The following is a 20,316-nucleotide window of genomic DNA, read 5'->3' on the forward strand; positions in this document are numbered from 1 at the left end:
ATTGTTATCGGCTTGTCGCTCTGGAACCAGTTCATTTATTACTCATCGCTTCCAGTTCCAGTTCAACAAAAATTCGCTTGCGAATAAATTGCGAAAAGCAGAAATTGTTTATGTGGGAATCGGTAGCAACGGCGGAAGCGAAAACGACAACAAGAGCGCTAGTGAATGAAGTGAACGTGAATTCGAAACCGCTCTCCCACTCTCTCGCGCACCAGCACCAGTGTAGGTTTGCGAGTGTGTGTGCAAGGCCTGGAACTGGGGATTGCAAATCGCGGATCGCACATTCCCCCGCCCTTGGGACGCCTGGAACACCTGGAACGCCTGCTGGAAGAAGAGACTACCAGAAACAGGACGCCCTGAACACAGCTGCCAACTGAAGCGGGTCTTCAGTCGCCGGAAGTTGTACAGTCCCACTGAAACCAGGTAAAAACCCACCCACCAGCCACAGCCACCAGGAGTCGTCCAGCCACCTTACTGCTGCTGCTGCTGACCACCTGGATGCCCGGCTTCCACCTCAATGAGATGGGTGAAATGGTCCTGGACGCCATCGACGACATCGGGGTGGTCGATGTGTACGACCTGGCATCGGACATCGGCAAGGAGTACGAGCGCATCATGGACCGCTTTGGCACGGACGCCGTCAGCGGGCTGATGCCCAAGATCATCAACACGCTGGAGCTGCTGGAGGCGCTGGCCACGAAGAATGAACGCGAGAACGCCACCATCCAGGAGCTGCGCGACAAGGTGGCCCAGCTGGAGAGCGAGAAGCTGGAAAAGGCCGAGTTCCGGCGCCGCTTCGACAAGGAGCTGGAGCTGATCGAGGAGCAGTGGCGCAGCGAGACCAACGAGCTGGTCGACCTCGTCTCCTCGCTGCAGGACGAGAACAAGCGGCTGGTCAAGCAGACGCAGGACCTGCAGTCCTCCTCCGCCCAGAGCTCCGGGCTGGGGGCCAGTCTCACCGAGAGCATCATCAGCATGACCAACCACGATCTGCACGGCGCCCTTTCGGACACCCAGGTGCTGCAGCGGCTCAAGGAGCAGATCTACAAGCAGCGGGACGAGCTTAAGAACCGCGAGCGGGAGCTACAGGACAAGTACAGCGAGCTGGAGCACGTGAGTAACATGGACATTTTAAAAGACTTAACCTAACTTGATAGGAATGGGTGATAGTTTATGACACTTTCTGATCTTCCGCATTTTTTTCTGCCAGCTCACCATCCAGGCGGAGCGTCTGAAGGCCTCCGAGCGGGACACGCGGCGCCGTCACAAGCTGATGCAGGCCCAGGTGAAGACGCTTTGCGAGGAGCGCGCCGACTTTCTGGCCCAGCTGCAGGACCAGAGCCGGGACATCAATCAGCTGCGCAAGCGCCTGGGACTGGCCGAAAAAGAGAACGAGGATTTGGTGGCCTCCTACGACGATGGCCAGAACGATCCCAATCGGCCGCGGTACACTACGCGCGAGCTCAAGGAGCTGATCAGCGAGCGCGACCAGCTGCTGACCACCATCGACGGCCTCACTGAGCAGCTGGCGGAGCTGAAGCCGCCCAGGCAGGCCAAGGGTAAGCGACAACGCCACTTTTCCAGCTCCGACGAAAGCGACGAGGAGAACGATGGCCATTTGGCGGACAACGACGACGTTGAGGAGGAGGCGGCGGCCGAAGCAAACGAACTGGAGCCACCAGCAGCCGGAGAGACGTAAGTGCATCCTCTCTCTAACTCTTATTCACGGTCCCTGCTTTGGAACTTCTATCGAAAAACCAAGTGTATAAAGAAATAGCATTTAAAAGCTGAGTCATTTTTTTTTTTTAAGTGCTAACAATATTTAAATAGACCTTATGATGCAAACATGTCATAAACAGGTGATTCATCATTTGTGTGTCGGCTTTGGCGTAGTGTTTGCAAGGTCAACAGGTATTTAGATATGTATTGTTATCATATAAATAATTTAAAATAAACAAAGGCTTAAGTAATAACCCTAAACGTGAATTTTTTTAGTTCCTTTATTATTTAGGTAACTAGGAAACTATTACCAATCCTATATTTTTAAAATATTTATTATTTGTAAGTAATTTAATAAAATAATTTGTAACGAGTATTTCTGTTAAAAAAAATTATTCTTAAAAATAAGGATTTTCATTATGTTATTTAAAACTTGGGTTTCTGTGCGCTGAGTTTTGACGATATTTTTTTCTGCTCTTAAATGTTGGTCAAATAATTGTAATTTCGGGTCGATTTTCTTGAAATTTTTTCAAAAATGTCTGCAGAGCTGTAATCACTAATTTCACACATATTTATACAATTTTTCAGGCCGCCTGGTCACGATGCGCCCGTGCAGGGACCGCTGCCCTACGAGCCGGACGATGCGCCATGGAAAAAGACTTCCGAGTCGGGAATCCGCAAGTTGTAAGAATAATGCATTTTACCTAGGGGAGCCTTTATTCACACTAATTCATAATAAAACCTTGTCTTGCAGTTTCCGTAAACTCTTCTCGGACCCCTCGGACGGAAACAACACATTCCCGAAGCGTTCGCTGGCCACGCTCTCCAAAATGGCACTTCAAGCCACGCCCGGTTCCGTGGCCGCCTCCACAGCGGCGAAGTAAGCGCCCCTTAAGTATCCGAGTTGGCGTGCATTTCACTTTTTGTTTGTTTTCTGTTTTCTGTTTTTTCCGTTTCCGTATCCGTTCGCACTGCCCCGCACCCTGCATCTTGCATCTTTACTTATTTATTGATTTATTTATTATTTGATTAACGTTTAGTTTAGGCAACTGCCTCTATCTGACCCTTTCTCTCGCCATTCACCTGCTCCGCCTGAGCTGTACATACATAATTTACACACTTGATTGCTGTGCACTCTTAATTCTAAGTTGTTATGCGATTTTATTTACGTAATAAGCGTTTCTTTGTAACTCGTAACTCGTAACCCGTAAACCTTAACCGAATTGGATAATATGCAAGTGTTCCAATGAACAAGAACAAGAAATGTGCAAAGATTGCCGAGTGAGTTTTTTATGAATTAAGACAAACGGGAAAGAAATCAAAAGTAACAAATGAAAGCAAATGTAGGAGGACTCCGTTTCTGGGACTCCAGATTTTAGAGAGTGCACGAAGAATGAGAAGGTTTTGCTTCAATTATCCGTAGTCTAACTATCCCCGATCCCCACTCTATCTCTCTTGAACCCGGCTAGCACTATCCCAATTGAATATACATCTGTCGGAAGGTATTCAAGCATTCTCATAGCAGTTGCCCCATGCGGCCTTATATATATATTACAAATTTATCAATTAACGCAAACTTTAGAAAGAGAAAATCAAAACAAAAAAAAAACGGTAAATATATAATTGATATATAATTAGCAAACGTTACAAACTTAGCGCATTGTTTGTTGAATTGAATTAAACTAACTAAAACGAAGCATGTTAGATTCCATTGATCGCATTAGTGTGCACAAAGATGCCAAAAAAAAACGAAAATCTCCAAGTAATCCGATTGTCGACCAGTCTTAAACGAATGTTTTACCAACTAGCTTTACCATGTACATGGCTTGACCAGCTTTCTCCATTTGTTGTTTTAAAACCAGTGTGAATTTAAATCGTAATCCAATATACTTTAAAGCCCAGTGCTTTCAGTCGAAAGCCTAGAGAAGTCTTTTTTTCTAATTCATTATAAACCAATATAAAGCTTGTGCCGAAATAAGTTTGTGTTAATTGCCACAAGGGCGCTACATATTTTTAGAAAATTCGGCAAAAAACTTAAAATTTCAAAATGGGATGACTTCATTCATGTTCGAGGTTCAATCTTCGCTTGACTTACTAATTAACACTCTGTTCCCTTTGCACTCACAAAGCTCAAACGAGGAAACTCCAGTTACATATCAGCTTTATCAATAGCATTGATTTAAATGTGCCAAAGACTAATTGTTCGGACCTATTAACCCGACCCTCAACCTGTCCATTCCCCTGCACCCCATCTCAAACAATTTATGTATCTCGTTTCAATTACAACAAATTGTGGCAACTGAACTTTTATAAATTTGAGCGTAACTGTTTCGAAGTGAAAATGGACTAACAAAAGAATATTGAGATCGTTAAAATGACCACTAAGCAAAAGAGGATGGTGGAGATGGAGAGACATTAAGTATTTGGTGAATTAATGTTAACTAAATTTATATACACATATACACATGCATTATACATAATATACTTTACTATATACTATATAATAATAATTTATTATACGGAACTATGACTAACCAAAAAGACGGCAACAATTATACAAAATTAAATGCGTACCAGGGTGTCACTAGGAGCAAATCGGGAGCGACCGGAGCACGCTTGAGGATCGGAGTGAAACGAAGATGGCAACGACTCCACATCTGCTCGACCTTCGACCCCTGTACCTACATACATACAATTTATAAGTGGCTCTCCGTGAGCTACCGTCAAGAATAAAAATTTTAAACCATTGACATCGATTGAATGATTTATGTTGGAGTTAAGTGGACAATAACGTTTACAAGGATTTCAAGGTGCTTATGTGATATCTTTCAACAACATTTTTAAGGCTTAGTTTTAATTTGGTTTATAGTTTTTATTTGGCATCAAAATTATCAACAAAGGATTTCAAGAAAACTCAAGAGAAAAGATGACCGCTACCAGCCAAGAATTATTTACAAGCAAGAAGTGTCAAGAATTAAAGTCCAGAGGGATAAACCATTGACATCGACTTGGATGGAATGATTTTTGTTGGGGCTAAATCGACCACTACGATTACAAAGATTTCAAGGTGCTCATGTGATATCTTTGAACAACTTAATTAATTTAATTGGGCCTTTTTTATTTTTCGAATTAAATTTTTTTACAATGAATTTCAAGAAAAGTCAAGAACAGAAAACAGAAACAGAAGATGACCGCTGCCAGCCAATATGTTATTACAAGCCATTTGAAGAGAGATTAAGAACTAAAATTCAAGGGAGATGGGGCTGCTGAAATCCAGGAGTTTGATGTGGATAGTGGTTGAAGACGACGAATGGGTGAGGAGCCACCCTATCCGCAGCGAAGCATACGGACAGCACTATTGCACTTAGGACAGTGTATGCTCTGTCGCTGAAAGGTAAGTAGACTTAAACTTAAGTGTTTTTCTGAGTAGCGGGTATCTATTAGTCGGGAAACTCGACTATGGCGGTTTCCTTCCACTGAATATGTTCATGAAGCATATTTTGGACCGGGTTCTTATGTGTACGAATCGCCATTGCCAAAATAATAGTCCTCATTGGGTACGATAGGCTGGCCATTACGTAACAGTTCTTCCTGGGGGATTCCCCCATCGGGGTGCTTGGAGCTTTTTCCCCAAAAGCTTTTTGCCTGGGCAAGCCAAGCTTCTTGCATCATCATCCTGCGCATCCGCGTCCGCATCCTGCATCTCGTGTCCTGCGTCAGCAGCATCTCGTGTCCTGCCGCTTACTGGGCGCCTGTTCCCCACGCCGGGTTTGAGGCGTATCTAGGGCGTGGTGGTTGCTCGGCCCGGACGACCTTGAGCCCCACCCCCTCATCTGCATCTGCGGCTGCGGCTGCATTTTAATTGCCCAGCAACAGGCTGTTGGGAGGGGTGGGTGTTTGGACTTCTTTCAGGGATGCTAACTGGGCATTCTCTACGGGATTTCTACGCAGTTCCAATTAAGCAATTAAAAATTTGCCACCGGCCGTGTGGGCGAGGAGGACGTGGCAGCTGGGACCGGCGTTGTCAGCTTTTTAATTAAGAAGATGTTAGCGTAATAGGATAGAAGAAGATGCGCTGCGAAAATCGTAGGTCGAAATGTTTGCAGCTAATGAAGAAGGCGTCTGTGCCTGTGGTCAGTGTGGGCGGGGCGTTTTCCACTAATTGGCCTGGCCAGAAGGAAAGCGTCAGGGAGGTCCCGTGGTGGATTAAACAAATGAAGGAGTGTTTAATGAATTTCTACAAAGGCCCCTGCGATTACGGCTCGGCTACAATTCGTCCGAACTTCATCTTCGTGTGCTACGATTTCAGGGGCCTTCAGTTAGTCGATTTTCGAACAGGCTCGCAGCAGCCGCAGCGTAGGCTCCGTTAAACGCGGAGGGGTAACCACTCAAAACTCCCGCCAGAGAGCGAGTACAGTGCCCATTGGAAAAGAGCAACTGGATCCCGGTGTACTGTAGATTGTCGCACAGTGCTTGCCCGATATATTGGACCAATAACGATGGGATTAATAAACATACTTCGGTGGCATTTACCTGTGGTCCTTTGACTCACTTCAATGAATAAATATTTCGGATTGATTTGAGCATATGAAAATTCGTTAGTTATATTTGGTTGAACTTCTGAAAACCGCCAGACATTTTATGTTAGGTGACTTTTACGGAAAATTGATAGTTCATCAGAAATTATCAGCATATAAGAAAACAACCAAAAATTTTTTAATTGTCCAACAGCATAAGTGAGTTATTTTAAAGTTGTTGGGACTTACAAACATGTTACATTTTTTTTCTTTGTTCTTGTTGTATTTAAAATTATAATTTAGATTTGAACGTTTGACCATTTACTCATTTGATAGTTAGATTTGATTTCGTAGTTAAAAATGCGTTCTGCGGAACTATGGTGATCAACGAGGTTGTTGAATTGTTGACATTTTTGATAGTTTATTTTACAATAAACAGCTAAAAACAGCTACCAATCATCTGACCAAAATTCAATGATTCCTAAAGGGGATACCCTAGATATTATACGTGAAGAAAAGAAGAAACTTTTGCCTTGCAATGGATATTTTTATTTCACCACTCGAACTCAACGTTGCGATTTATGTTAAACGTTTTTTAACAATAGACGAATAGCAATGAATTCCTAATTAGTTGCATTTAAACCAAGCTTCCGTTAAAAAATTCGGTGACAACCAACGAGTGTTCACTGTGTATGAGCTCAACGAAGAGAGGGGTGCCAGAAAATGTTGCTGGGCAACATGTTGCGAATCACGCTAAAACGAGAGTTGGCTGCTGCTGCTCCACTGCACGCCGACTGCACTCGATGAGCGCCTGTGCCTGAAAACTGTTTTTTATACAAGGACAATGCCATCTCATGGCCACCCTAAGATAAAAAGAGAGCGCACAGAGTGCATCTCTCTTGCGGAATGTGTGCGTGGTATTGATGCGAGTGGTGAGCATGAGCCAGAGCGGGATGAACATAGAGGTTTTAGTGCGCGAGAGTCTACAGTTGGACCGCTTCTGCGGCCGCAGTCGGTTGCTGGTCGTTTCTGGGCGCCTGTTTAGCGGCCAGCGCCAGGTTGGAACAAGAAAACGAAAGTGTTAACGCTCGCGCTCATCCGCGTCACCGTTCCGCTCCACTGTGGACCGCTTCCACCGCTCCTGTCGCGTGTGAATGTGTTAGTGTACGTCAGTGTTAGCCGTTCGCTAACACTCGCTGCCTTCGAGTTGGCCATATGTGACTGGAGGCCATAAGTGGCGTCCAGGATTGACGCCCCGTCCCTCCCCATACAGTTGGCACAACCTATTGCCGTCTCTGTTTGCCTGCTTAATACGCGACGCGCATGACGCGATGTCGCCGCAACATGTTGGGCGCACTCTCGCCGCTGCTGGCGCCTCTGGTGGCCTGCTTCGTTCGGGTGAATTCTACGAGTTTTGGAGCTGTTTGGCTTGGAGCGCTTCCGCGCGATGTTGCAGCGGGCTTATTGGAATGAACATTCTAGGAACTTGCCCTAGACGGATCACCAGGCGAGCAGCAGGCGCCAGCAGGCCAACGACCCAAATTCGCGAGAAATAGTGTGAGCGCACTATTGCCATCGCGCTTGCACTCCACCTGCCTTGGGTGCAGGTTAGAGAGGGATGGCTGATAAATGAAAAAGATTTAGTGCCGGTTAGAGTGGGACAGCCATTTTATCTCGTGGTTAGTGACCCAGCTAAACTTGTAAGCTTTGCCTTAATAAAGAAACAACAATACGCGCGAAATTAATCGGATTATTTAAAAGTTAACTGGAAAGTTGTTTCCTGCTAAACCATATCAAGATTTAGTAGTGATTTACACTGTAAGCCGTTATGCATCGTACATTGCAGGCTGTGTTGAACGTCGTGCATTTTTTGTACCATAAGTGCTCCAATTTGGACAGGCGAGCATAAATGGGTCGTACAGCGAAATGACAAGTGAGCGAGATCTGGTTCTTCAATTTGGCTGTGTATTGTTGTTTCCATTCTTATCATTGCGTGGCCGACAATCGCAACATCTTCCATAAGGGGATTCTTTTCAACTTCTTTGTTTTTTCAATTGTCCACAAGCTAAAGCACTTTTATTTATGTCGTATTTATTAGTAAAAAAACAAGAAAGGAAGCAAACTTCGGCAAGCCCAAGTTCATATATGTAGCTATTTACTTGCGTATACATATGTACATATGTTTAAAAGCATTGAAGCAATGATGATTTGCAGCTCAATTATTAGATAGTTATTTTATATATTTTTATTATTTCTATGGGAGCTATATGATATAGTCGTCCGATTTTGATAAAATTTAAACCGTAATTTTGAAAAATTTAACCATTACTATATGTATGTCGAAGAACTAATAGAAAAATTTAAAAACAGCAAAGTTCTAATTTTTTTTTTGTATTTTTTTCTGATCGTTCCTATGGGAGCTATATGATATAGTCCTCCGATTTAATGAAATTTAAACCGTAATTCTGAAATAGTTAACCATTACTATATGTCGAAGAACTAATAGAAAAATTTTAAAAACAGCAAAAATATATTTTTTTGTATTTTTTTTCCGATTGTTCCTATGGGAGCTATATGATATAGTCGTCCGATTTTAATGAAATTTAAACCGTAATTCTAAAATATATAACCATTACTATATATCAAAGAACTAAAAATTAAAAATTAATAAACAGCAAAGTTATAATTTTTTTAAATTTATTTTTTCGATTGTTCCAATGGGAGCTATATGCTATAGTCGTCCGATCCGGCTCGTTCCGACTTATATACTACCTGCAATAGAAAGACAGCTTTTGGGAAAGTTTCATGAAGATAGCTTTAAAACTGAGAGACTAGTTTGCGTAGAAACGGACGGACGCTTTCTGCAAGTCATCTTAAACTTTGAAATAAGATAAGAGCCACTCGTCCACCCAATTAACATGTCAGTTGGATGGAGCTTATTTTAGAAGAGTATAGCAACAAATGTTTAGAGGTATACCACTTATAAACCGGCACCCAATAGGTCAAGTTATGTTTTTTTTTCCCACTCCATAATACTCTAAATATGATCACAACTAAGAAAACTAACAGATAAATTATAATTACAGATATGCTATATATGGGATACCTTAAGAGAGACTATGAGATGTCCAACCTGTGCCCTAGGCGAAAATAGGAGCCACTCGTCCACCCAATTAACATGTCAGTAGGATGGAGCGATAAGGAGATGGGCGAGCTAGTGGAGATGGACGCAAGAAGCAACCGAATCCTTGCTGGTGGCCAAACAAAGAAAACCCAGTCGCCAAGTGCCGGACAATGGGTGAGTGTCAAGTGTTCAAGTGTTGATATTAAAGCTTCAGAGCAACCATTTCCCAGGGCCGCCCTGTCACCCGACCACTCCCCCCCTTTAAATGCAAGAATATACAATTTGGTCAACGAATGTAGGAGACACGAAAGGTGGTGCGGAGTAGGCCGAGGATGGTACAATGAATATATGGCAACTGCAATGCAGCTGGCCCCCAAGGCGGGGGAGTTTGTGGGCTGTGGGCTGAGGGGCTGGGGGCGTAACAAAAGAAACTGGCAGCTGCACTTGTCCCGCAGTAAATTCATCTCAATTCACTCTGTTCTCAGAACTTAGTTGTCGCCTTTGGTGGAAATCCCATACCGACATGCGGCTGTTTTTTGTGCACCCATACAGTCGGCGGTACGCTTCAATGTGCCTTCGTCCTGCAAAGCATGCAATCCACAAAAAGTATGCAACACTTGCCGTACCGGAAATGGCATTTAAGCGGATTCCGCCCAGTGCTAAGCTCACGGGAGGGGAGGGGAGGTGGCCGAAAGGCTTTTTTCCGATCTGAATAGCCAAAAGTTTTCTGCCGAGCTCTTTTTTCGTGTGAGCCAACATTAAAGGAAACGCCTAAATGGTGTTTGAAGACACCCGTAGGGATAACAATATTGTTAGGATTGATATCTGGGTGGTTATAATAATATTTCACAACATACATGGTTAATTTGTTTACAAACCGAACACTTTCTATTAAGTCTAATTTTTGATTCGCTTCATATTTGTCTACAGACTGTAAAAAGTTAAACACGTGTTTCAAGATATAAATAGATAAAAAGCTTTATTTTTTTTTTGAAACACGTGTTAACTTACCTACCAAAAAGCATGCATTTTAAGCATGTGAAAAAAGCTTTTTATTGAAATCCGTTTGTGGTACATGTGCACGATTCGTTTGCTAGTAACCTCAAATTCATCAGTTCCAACTGCATTTCCATGTAGCTCAGACTAATGATTTGAGTATAAGCTTTTAATCGTTAAATCAAAAGTTCCTTGCAACTTGCAAAAACAAAATATGATATTCATTTCAGATTGAAAAATTTACATTTCTATAGTAATATTCAAAAAGTCCAAGAAAAGCAATTTTGTATTTTACATCAAATATTGCAATCCCATGTTCAATTTTTTTTGTTGAAGTATTTGCATCTTCACATGGAGGGCACTAAACTCACCAGCTTGGACACACCCCCAATTTGTTGCCTGCTGACATGCGACAAGGACAAGGACGTTGACATTGACAAGGACATCACGGGAAGGGGATCGGGAGTTACCAGACAAGCACCATTTTGGCCCATTATGTTGACCGATAGTTGATGGGTCTCAAATCCGTTTCGGCTATGACATAGTGCTGCAAGAAAAGTTGGGGCAATTGAAAGATGAAGTTGTCGAAGTTTCTGCGTTTAGGTACCCATACGTCCGTTCTCTCTTGCCGGCATATTCGAAAGCTTTTTGCTGCAACGCCACAAAACTTAGAACTTTTGCAACGGAAAGGGGACCCTCCTAACGCAGAGGTCCTTCCACTGGCCATGTGCCAGGACTCTCGCTTCCATGCGCTACAAAGCTCACTTTGCGCCTGGCCAAAAACAAATCATATGACTGCCAAAGCTCTTCCCCACGAACAGATGACGCCATAGGGCCAAAGGTGGAGTAATGTGGGGTGGCCAGCATCCAATAGAAGGAGCGATTAAAGCGAAATGTCCTGACAGATGTCTAGACAAAGAGTTGAGAGCACTCTGCTGGGGAAAAAATGCTTGGGGCAAAAAGTTGAGGAGCTTGACTCGTTGATTGATAGATTGATTGATCGATTTCCCAATGGAGTTACGGCCCCGCGTTGCCTGACCGCTGGCTATACTAGTATATAAAGTTATTGAAAGAGCACCCGACATGGCAAATGGAAAAATGCACCACCTCCTCCCCGTAACTCATTTGTCGCCGCTGCGTTCGCGTTTTCGCTGCAGGTTCTCTAGAGCACTTGTCAATTTGCTGGTGCGTTGCGTGCCCCAGCAAATAAACATATAAATACGGCTGGATGTAGTATTCTATACGCTACTATATAGTATGTACTATATAGAAGGTATTCATACGGCCAGGAGTGCGGCGCGAAAGAGTGCTTGTACTTTCAATGGGCTCCCCGTTGGATTGCATTTAAAACATTCGCATTCGCTTTTCACCTGCCACCGATGCGGTCTTTGATTTTCCGCCTGCCACGCCCACGCGAACAACAGACGGATGGATGTGTTCCTGACATCTATCCGGTCATTTCGCATAGAAACTAAGTAGTCGAGGTTAAGTCAGAAGGAAGGCCTTTAAAAAAAATACACACTTGTCAGGTTCAAATTGTAATCTGGCATTATTGTGTAGAGATCGCATAACGATTATAATTGTAGTTGTAAACATTCTTTTCTCTGAATAAAACATTAGACTTTTGTTCTTAGTTTTATGTGGAAAAAACTATTTTTATTATATTCCCATAAAATTGTGGGGCGATTTCAACCATTTTGGCTGCATTGCCCTGCACTTGCTCGAAAGGATTTTGTGTTATTTCTGGAACACCCTTAATTAACACATAAACACACACTGGCTAGTATGTGTTGGCTGTTTGTTTCCTTGGCTCTCTCTGTATTTTATTTTATAGTTCGTTCGTTGGCTCTTATTTTGCTGTTCTGTTTCTGTTTTCCGTGCTGCTTGCGCGGGCTGCGTACACGTACAACGGGGCGTAAAGTGGTCAACAAGCCGTTAAACATCCTAGCCAGCCCCCTTTTGGCCCTGTTCGGTTCCCTCTCCTGAGCAAGAATTTAGCTTTTTTTAACTCAAATAAAGTTGGCTTTTAGGGGGAGTTGCACTGACCGGGCTGGAAATTGGCCCGCCCCTCCAAAGGAAAAGAGAAACAAAGCCAAAGCCTGGCGTACAGTTATGCAACAAGAACAACAGCGATTGGAGGAAAATGTTGCAGATACATTTCTGCCATCCAGTCTGAGAATTTTGTGAGAAGAATGTTGGAAAGTTTGTCCAACATTGCCAGAAAGTGGGATGAATGGGGGCGACAGATTGTTTCATCCTTATTATTATAGTAAGCAAAAAACATTTTTAAGAGTTTATATATAATTTAATGTATTATGTTAGTGAGCCATTCAATGCAAAGAAGTTTCAATAGAAACTGTAGATATAGCCAAACTTCAAGGGAATACTCCTTACTGTTCCACTTAACAACTTTTGGTCTGAATTTAATGTCGAGTTAGGAGTCTACAAATACCAGCTAGCTAGTTCAACTAGGCTATATAAGGATTCGCCATAATCCAATTTTGTTTTTTGGGGCTGCAATTTGAGTCTTGACTTTCATTGTGGTTTCGGGGCTTTTTTTGGCAGTGCTTTTTGTGGGTTAAGTGATTTCGGCAATTGTCTTGTAAGAGGTCTTCCTGTAATTTGAGTTTCTGCTGCATTGTAATTGAAATTGCAGTTTTCCATTTCCAATTCAATTTAAATGAGATTCATGGGTCTTGCAGTCGGTTAATCGATTAAGATGCATCGATCGATCGGTGACCCAATCTGGCAGCTCCTCCATTACTGCAGTCTATCAATCAAGCGCCGTAATCTTTCCTGGCAATGGCCCTGTCTCATTTGCAGTCCCCTTGCCAACCTTTTACCCCTTGGGACGACGTTTTATGCAATTTGCGTGGGCACCGGCTTCAAGGTTCACAAAGGAGGGTGGCTTGTGACACAAGGGTGGTTTAATTAATGCCCTTTTGCCCGTTGACATTTCATAATTGATGAAGCTCCAAAGTGGAGGCTTGCCATAGTTGATTTCTTAAAAATTTATTTATATTTATTTACATTTTGTAGATAATTTGAAAATTTTCTTGAAATTGAAGGATCATTTGAATGTAATATTTGGTAGGGTTGGCAAAAGCCAGGATGGGAACAATGTAGTGAAGAGAATAAATAAAGAACGGTCTTAATAGTGGGCGTCACCAATCACCATTTCTCTTTAAATGAATAAGCATTTAAAACAAGTTATCGCTCTTCATTGCAGAGGATCCATTGTTGGAACAGTTTTAATTCTGATTTAGTCGGGCTAAATCCGATCGAGATGTCCTGCTCTTGGCTAACGTCGTTCTTGGGCTCGTTAGCGTTTTATGGCTTATTTATTTATAATTCTCCCAATAAATATTGAGAGCACTAGCAGGCAGACACGCACGCCCTCTCGCTGCTTGTTGGCCAACTGATGACCCACTCTCGATGTGTGTATGTGTGCCGCACTGCATAAATCTTGTTGGGCCCAGTAGCAGTACCAGTACCCTGCTCCTACTTCTTCTACTGGCCCGCCTCTAATGTGCGTCCCCGTTTGGCCTGCTAGCCTGCCAGCCAGCCATCTAGTCAGCTGCCCCCGTGGGGTGCCTGGTTTAATTGGCCAACCGAGGGGCTGGGGCTGGGGCAGGACATGAAGGACATGTTAGCCATTTGGCAACTGACAAATGCCGCACGAAAATGCCGCCGCCACTGCTGGACTTTATTGAATTTGCTTTTTTGGCTAGGCGACTTCAGCTGCAATTGTACAGCTACAATTGTAGCTGCAACAGCAACAGAGCCAAGACGCCGCCCCCACTCCCACTGCCTCCTCCTTTATACTCCTGCCATCGACCCTCATTTCCATGTGAATTAGTCGTGGCAGAGCTGATATCCAAAGCACTGCAAATCAGGAGGTCAGCAGATTCCGGAACGACAAGGGTTGAGGAAAAGTCAGCAGTCGGGAGAAAGTCTGGGGGCTGAGGCAGCCCTCACCAATATCTTGAAGATGTGAGACGGTGAGGAAGGTTTTTAACAGGGATTTTTCCCGTACACCGACAGAAATAATCACCCAGCAAGAAAAAAACCTGACTTCGGCAATCCATAACTAAATTGTATTATTCCATGTAACGGGTATATCATGTCTAACGGCTATATGTATATCTCAAGTTATTTGCGTATATGTTTTTTACGTTCCTACCTTATCGTCCGATTTAAAATAAATTGAAACCGTATTTCTGAAATTCTAAAGATGAGCCATATGAATTATGTACAAAACTACATAGGGATAGATGAATTTTTATTTCTAATGTCACTTTTTCCTAAATGTATTTGGTATTTTTTTAGCGTGTAGACAGTTGCGGACATTTTGCTTCGCTTGAACAGTTGCCATTGCTAAGTGCCGCCTCCCCTTTTTGGACCCTTCCCGCCAACCCTTAGCCGGTACTTTCTCCTTTCTGGCCTAATAGATGTGTACAGCGATGTCGGCGGCATTTCAATTTAACTTGCCACGTGTCAAAGCCGCTCGCAATCCAAAGTGACACTCAAAAAAACAGGGGATCGGAAGGTTCGGGGTTTAAAGGGGTGGCGGTGTCGAAAAAGGTACAAAATGTTATCCATAGGTGTGTGTGTGTGTTGCCTTCTACTTTATGGTTACTGTGGCTGCCGCATCGATTTACGCCAAAACTTACACCACAATGAGCCCCTGCAGTGTTCTCCAAGCCAAGAACAAGAGCAACAACAAGAAGAACAAGAGCGGCAGCAAATGCGGCTCAAAAAAACGCAAGCAACGCCCGGCAGGTGGCGCCTTAATAGCCAGAACACCTTTTGGCCTTAATGCCAGCTGACGCAGTCCCGGCGGGAAACTTAATTAAAGCGACCGGCTAAGGGGTAATGGGTTTGGTCGGTCTTTGGGCCAAACCATCCTTTAATTCCTTTGATTTAAAAATTAAACGATTATTAATGCTCGATTATAATTAAAAATAAAGTTGTAATTGTTTTCATCTACTTTATTATGACGGGCTTAACAGCTGTTATAAAATGGTTTTATCGTTGTTCCAGGAATTTAATACCAGTACACATGTTGAAGCTTAAAAAGCTATCACTTGGCAAAGTAGTCTTTAGCATTTATTGGGTGTCATGAAAAATTTATTCAACACGTTCTCAGTTACTAATTAGTATATTGAATTTTAATTTGGAAAATTGACAAAACAGGACTTTGTATCTCTTTAGTTTTTGCTGAGCTGCTGCTAATCGTTAAAAGTTAATAACATAAAGTAGCCCTAAATCGGCAGCCACTCCTCTCCTCTTCCTCCTTTTAACATTTGGATGTGCGTGCCCTAAAAACAGAAAAGGCAGCCAACAGCTGGCTTTTTGACCTTGAAATTTGTAACTTGATATTCCCCAAAAAGGACGCGATGTGGTTTTTGTTGTTCTTTGCTTAGCCTACGACGCCATTTCGGGCCAAAATCGGGGGATTGGAGGGTGGTAAGACGAGGGAGATGGGTATAATAAAACGCAATTGTTCGGAGTGCGTGAGGGGTGGTGTGGTGGGGGGCGGTTTGTTCTGAAAGCCGCCCTAAAGGAAATGAAATATTAATAACAATGAAAGCAAGAAGAGCAGAGGAAATCAAGATACCAAAATTCCCATCCCTTTTCCTTAAGACTTGTCATAAAAATAACTGAAAGCGGATATCGGTGGGCGGTGGTTAGCCCTCTTGGCTACGACCTTGAGCACTTGGACTGCGGTCGTAAGTGGCTCCGTAAATAGCCGCCGGCATGGAGTGTTCCGAGAATAATTAGTGACTGAACACATTTAAGGGACCTCCAAGACACGGGAAAACCTTGTTTGCTGGGAGCTGCTGGCTTAATGATGACTTCCAGTGACACTATTTTATATCATTAAGAAGCTTTAATGTGTAACTTAGATTCACATCGTTTATTTTTTTTGTTCACTATCAAGTTTGTCAATCGTCTTTATATAATGAATATTTTAAATATATAATATTTTCCGAGAAATGTTTGGCATTTGCAATAAGGACACTGACACTTTTTTTATATATGCACTCATAGAAAAAATCCAGAATTTCGGTGTCAAATCAAGATAGAACGATGTCAAAAGTAGGGTAAAATCGAATTTTTTTGATTCAAAAACAATAAAGCCTTTCGTTCTTGAATCAAAAAAATTCAAGAACGAATTATTCAGTCCAAGTACTCAAAAGTGCTTGAAGAAAGTGCGAAAGATATTGGTTTGAGTACGAACAATTCTTAATGCAAGTATAAAAGTATATTAACTTAAGTTTTAAAAAAAACATTTTTTTTTTGTCTCTTTCTCTTTTTTCTTTGATTCCATTCCATATGAAATTAGAATGAAAGGGAATATGATAAACTGATATGTAAAGGAAACTGAAAAGCAAACCTTATTTTGTGTAGTGCACCACGTTGTCCCAACCGGGATTCGAACCGAGGCCTTTGGATTCGTAGACGCATTAGCTGGTTGCGCCATACTGGCATCACAGTTTACTGTGTACTACGCCCGTATAAGAATTCGAAGCAATTAATTTGCAATCAAATAGCTTTTACTAGCTATACTTTTGAGGTCAATTAGATAAAAATTTAAATAAAAGCAGAACGTTTGCAAAACAAAAAACATAAAAACCAAAAAAAAAATAAATAGATAACTTTGTCTGGGATTTGAGCTCGGGTTCTTAATGTTTGATGTTTCAAGACACTTACCCCCTAGGCCAATAATTTTAAGAACAAAATGTTCTTGTTTTAAATTAATAGTTGTTGTTTTTAATAATTCTGATATTGTTTACAAACACTATAAGCAGGGTTAAAGCGAAAAATATCGTTTTCTCTATATATTAAAAGAACATTTTAAAATATTATTATCAAGTAGGACCCGTACTCATTCTGTACACGTTCGTCCTAAAAATTTTAAGAATTATTCGGCCGATTTTCGAGAACGTCCGTGCTAAAATTATTCGTTCTACTTTTTTTTAGGTGCAAACTATATAGCAAATTTAATTAGTTTTTTTTGTTATATGTACAAAAGGGGGTTTATTTTAAAGTTGTCTAGGGATAAACATGAACGATCCATATTTTATGAAGTTTTTCACAAGTGGGTCACAATATTGATTCGCAGAAAGTTTTGTGACTGCTGTTAAATGCATGGAAGTTATGCGTGGGATTTAAGGGTATGGTGCCAAAAGTTTGATTGCCACAACTTCTGAGCTTTAACCTGGGGAATTAGCGGCGACGCAGCTCCTCCTCTTGGGGATGTCATCTTCTGTCGGCGTTTTTAATTAATGTGCCAAGAAAAGAGTATGATAAGCAGAGGGCCTAAAACACTTTGAACTTCTTGGCCTTTTATAACACCCTGAACGGACAACGGACATCGGAAAGCTGACAGCGGACAGCAACGCATGCCACTTGCAACTTCCGTTTCCGGCCGGCGGCGTCAGCGACGCCACGTGCAAAGTGATACAGTGCAGGGAGCTCAAAAAATCGATGCGAAAACGATCCGAAATCGCAGCAGACTACGGTTGCTTGTTCGCCGGGGTCTTGACATTTTCGGGCCTGTTGGCTAAATTTATTAGGATTACGCCGCAAATAGGCTCGAAAACAAGCAAGGACACGGCATACAGTAACAAACTGAAAATAAATAAGTGATACAATGCGAAACGAAACGAAAGAACCACTACCAAAAATTGAGTCGTATTCGGGGTGGAAATAAATCCAAAACTCGTTCATTAACCCTACAATGTCAATGACTTTGAAATTAATAATACCCAATGTACAAAATCACCATTTTGAATTGCAAAAAATATTTATTTTAGATAATTATGGCTAAAATTATGTTTTCATAAAATACTAGAATTTTCTGTAACTGAGAAAATCTTTGGCTACAATTTTGCCATATCGAAATATGTTTTCGTTTACTTACAAAAATTATTAGTGAATATTTCATGAGATTTTTCTTCTTGTTTACTTATTTAAATTAGAGCTGGATAGCAACCACTTTGCTGGGGTTAAGTGCTGGCGTTGCATTTTCAATTTCTTAGCATACTTCTTACCTTTTCCGTCCGCTTTTCCCTGCTCCGTCGCTGGAGTCATATCTTCTAATTATTAAAACGCAATTTATTGCGCTACCAAATGCCAAACGGAAATGAGCAAAGGAGGTTGAGTGCCGTAATAATTAAAAAGCCCCAGAAATTTAATACATTTATAATGAGCGTAATTAGCGGAGGAGCAGCCGGGGAAAAGGTAATCCAAGCCGCGGAAAAATGAACGTGGCAATAAAATCAATGGCGTCACACCCTCACATGGCTATCCATCCGAAATTGTTTCCGTTTGTTTAAATTTTTTTCCATGGATGCCATAAACTAGGGAACAGGGGATGGTTGTAAGTGAGTAAGTTGCGCACGCGATGCAGGTGCCGGGAGCTACAGCTGTCCCTTTCCCACGCGCTGCAACCCCTTTCAGCCCGGCTAAGTATCCCTTAGTTGTTTTGCCCTCGTATTTATTACATTTCAATATTTTTGGCATGTTTCAGTTGCCTGTAGCCTTACCTTCTACACCGTCCCTTTGGAGTTTCTCCATCCCGGAATCTTGGCTTGTGTCGTGTCGCAAACTTTTTAAAAACGGCGGCACACTAAAAGCAGTGGAACAAAGTACTTACTCACATACAGAAAAAACACTTTTAGGGTTACAAGAACTGGTATCCAGAGATTTCCAAATATACATATATGTACATTAGGGCGCTTCAAATTTGCATGAACATTTTAAGGTCCAATAGAATTTTAGGAAAAAATTTGTTTTGGGGTCTGCGCAATGGATTTAAAGTATATTACTCATACGAGCTGTTGCCCTTCGACAATAAATTTATTCTTGCGGCCATAACGTGTCGTATGAGTAATTTGTACGGGTTAAAATTTAAACAACATTTTTTTTTTTGTATTTTACGCATGCGAACTGTGGCATCCCATAGATAATTGAAAGATATCTAACAAAACGTGTCGTATGAGTAATATGTACGGGGAAAAACCCAAAATAACTTCTTTTAAAGGCTATTTGTTTTCAGTGCATGGCCTGCAGGGGGAGCATATATGGAGGCATTTTCCAAGACTTGCCACCAGCGGCGCCAAGTATGCAACTTCGTATCGTGTTAACTTATAATTAAATGAATGCCAGCGCTGAATTCAAATTCAAATTTCGAATTTCTGCCGTCTCTTGTGGGTTGCTTTTGTTCTTGCTGTTCTTGCTGTTGTTGTTTTTGTTTCTGTTTCTGTTTCTGCGTCTGTTTCATTTTCTTTTTTTTTAGCTTCTTTTGCCCGCTATGGCACTGGAAATTTAGGCCGTTGATTGGATTAAAATGGGCGTGGTCGACCGACCCGGGCTCGTTCCCTAGTGGCAAGTTCCTCCTTTTCCGCTTTCCCTTAGTTGGCTCCTGTCGCGGTTGTTACGTGTCTGAGCCCACTTCGAACGGTTTGAGGGCTTTCGTCTCGAGCAACAGACAAGCCGAAATTTAAAGAATTCCGCATGAAAAGTTGTGGGTCATTCGCCAACTTGGCTCCAAAGCGACCGCAACCAAAACAGAATTGCCTCGTTAAGCGAGGATTGGGTTGCACATATAAAACATGCTTAGGAATCAATATTTCTAGATGTTGCAATGCATTTCAGACATGTGTCATATTAATTTCCAATGGTTTTTGTTGATGCAATCATAAAGTATCACTTTTCCTATAGAATGCTTAATGATACTGTCGCCAGGAACTTGATAAAGAAATAAATTCCTTATTGTGTTATAGACTTTGAATCGCAAACTTTTTTTCTTGCTGTACATCAGAGGATATATGTATGTATGTATAGTAGGTTTGTATGGAAAAGGAAAACTTATTGGCCAGTGATTGTCTTTTGGGGGAAGTTGTAGTAGTAGGTGTAGTAACTTATATATTCATTTTCGCAAACTTATCC

At 42.0% G+C, this 20,316-nt stretch overlaps 2 protein-coding genes across 7 annotated transcripts in view; both read left to right on the top strand.

The window, feature by feature from the left end:
• The first annotated feature begins 31 nt into the window (after positions 1-31).
• On the top strand, positions 32-4,469 carry LOC128265163 (RILP-like protein homolog). 5 transcript variants are annotated; one of them, XM_053001007.1, is made up of 5 exons: positions 32-1,113; positions 1,211-1,695; positions 2,308-2,403; positions 2,474-2,599; positions 2,760-4,469. In XM_053001007.1, the coding sequence occupies exons 1-5, from the start codon at positions 499-501 to the stop codon at positions 2,890-2,892; spliced, it is 1,455 nt and encodes a 484-aa protein (XP_052856967.1). In that variant the 5' UTR covers positions 32-498; the 3' UTR covers positions 2,893-4,469. The 5 variants fall into 5 exon arrangements, with proteins under 5 accessions (XP_052856967.1, XP_052856968.1, XP_052856970.1 ...); XM_053001008.1 differs by having other exon boundaries at positions 2,765-4,469; XM_053001010.1 differs by having other exon boundaries at positions 4,262-4,469.
• A 186-nt stretch (positions 4,470-4,655) lies between these two features.
• LOC128265159 (microtubule-associated protein futsch) overlaps positions 4,656-20,316 on the top strand; it is a 68,719-nt gene continuing 53,058 nt past the window's right edge. The window contains exons 1-3 of one of the 2 annotated variants that reach the window (XM_053000993.1): positions 4,656-4,786; positions 4,881-5,113; positions 9,323-9,534. The gene's annotated coding sequence lies outside the window, so the exon portion shown is untranslated. Of the gene's footprint in view, positions 4,787-4,880; positions 5,114-9,322; positions 9,535-20,316 lie in introns of those variants that run through there. The other variant, XM_053000998.1, reaches the window with a different exon arrangement.

The sequence above is a fragment of the Drosophila gunungcola genome, unplaced genomic scaffold, assembly GCF_025200985.1.
Source record: "Drosophila gunungcola strain Sukarami unplaced genomic scaffold, Dgunungcola_SK_2 000097F, whole genome shotgun sequence".
Taxonomy (NCBI): Eukaryota; Metazoa; Arthropoda; class Insecta; order Diptera; family Drosophilidae; genus Drosophila; species Drosophila gunungcola.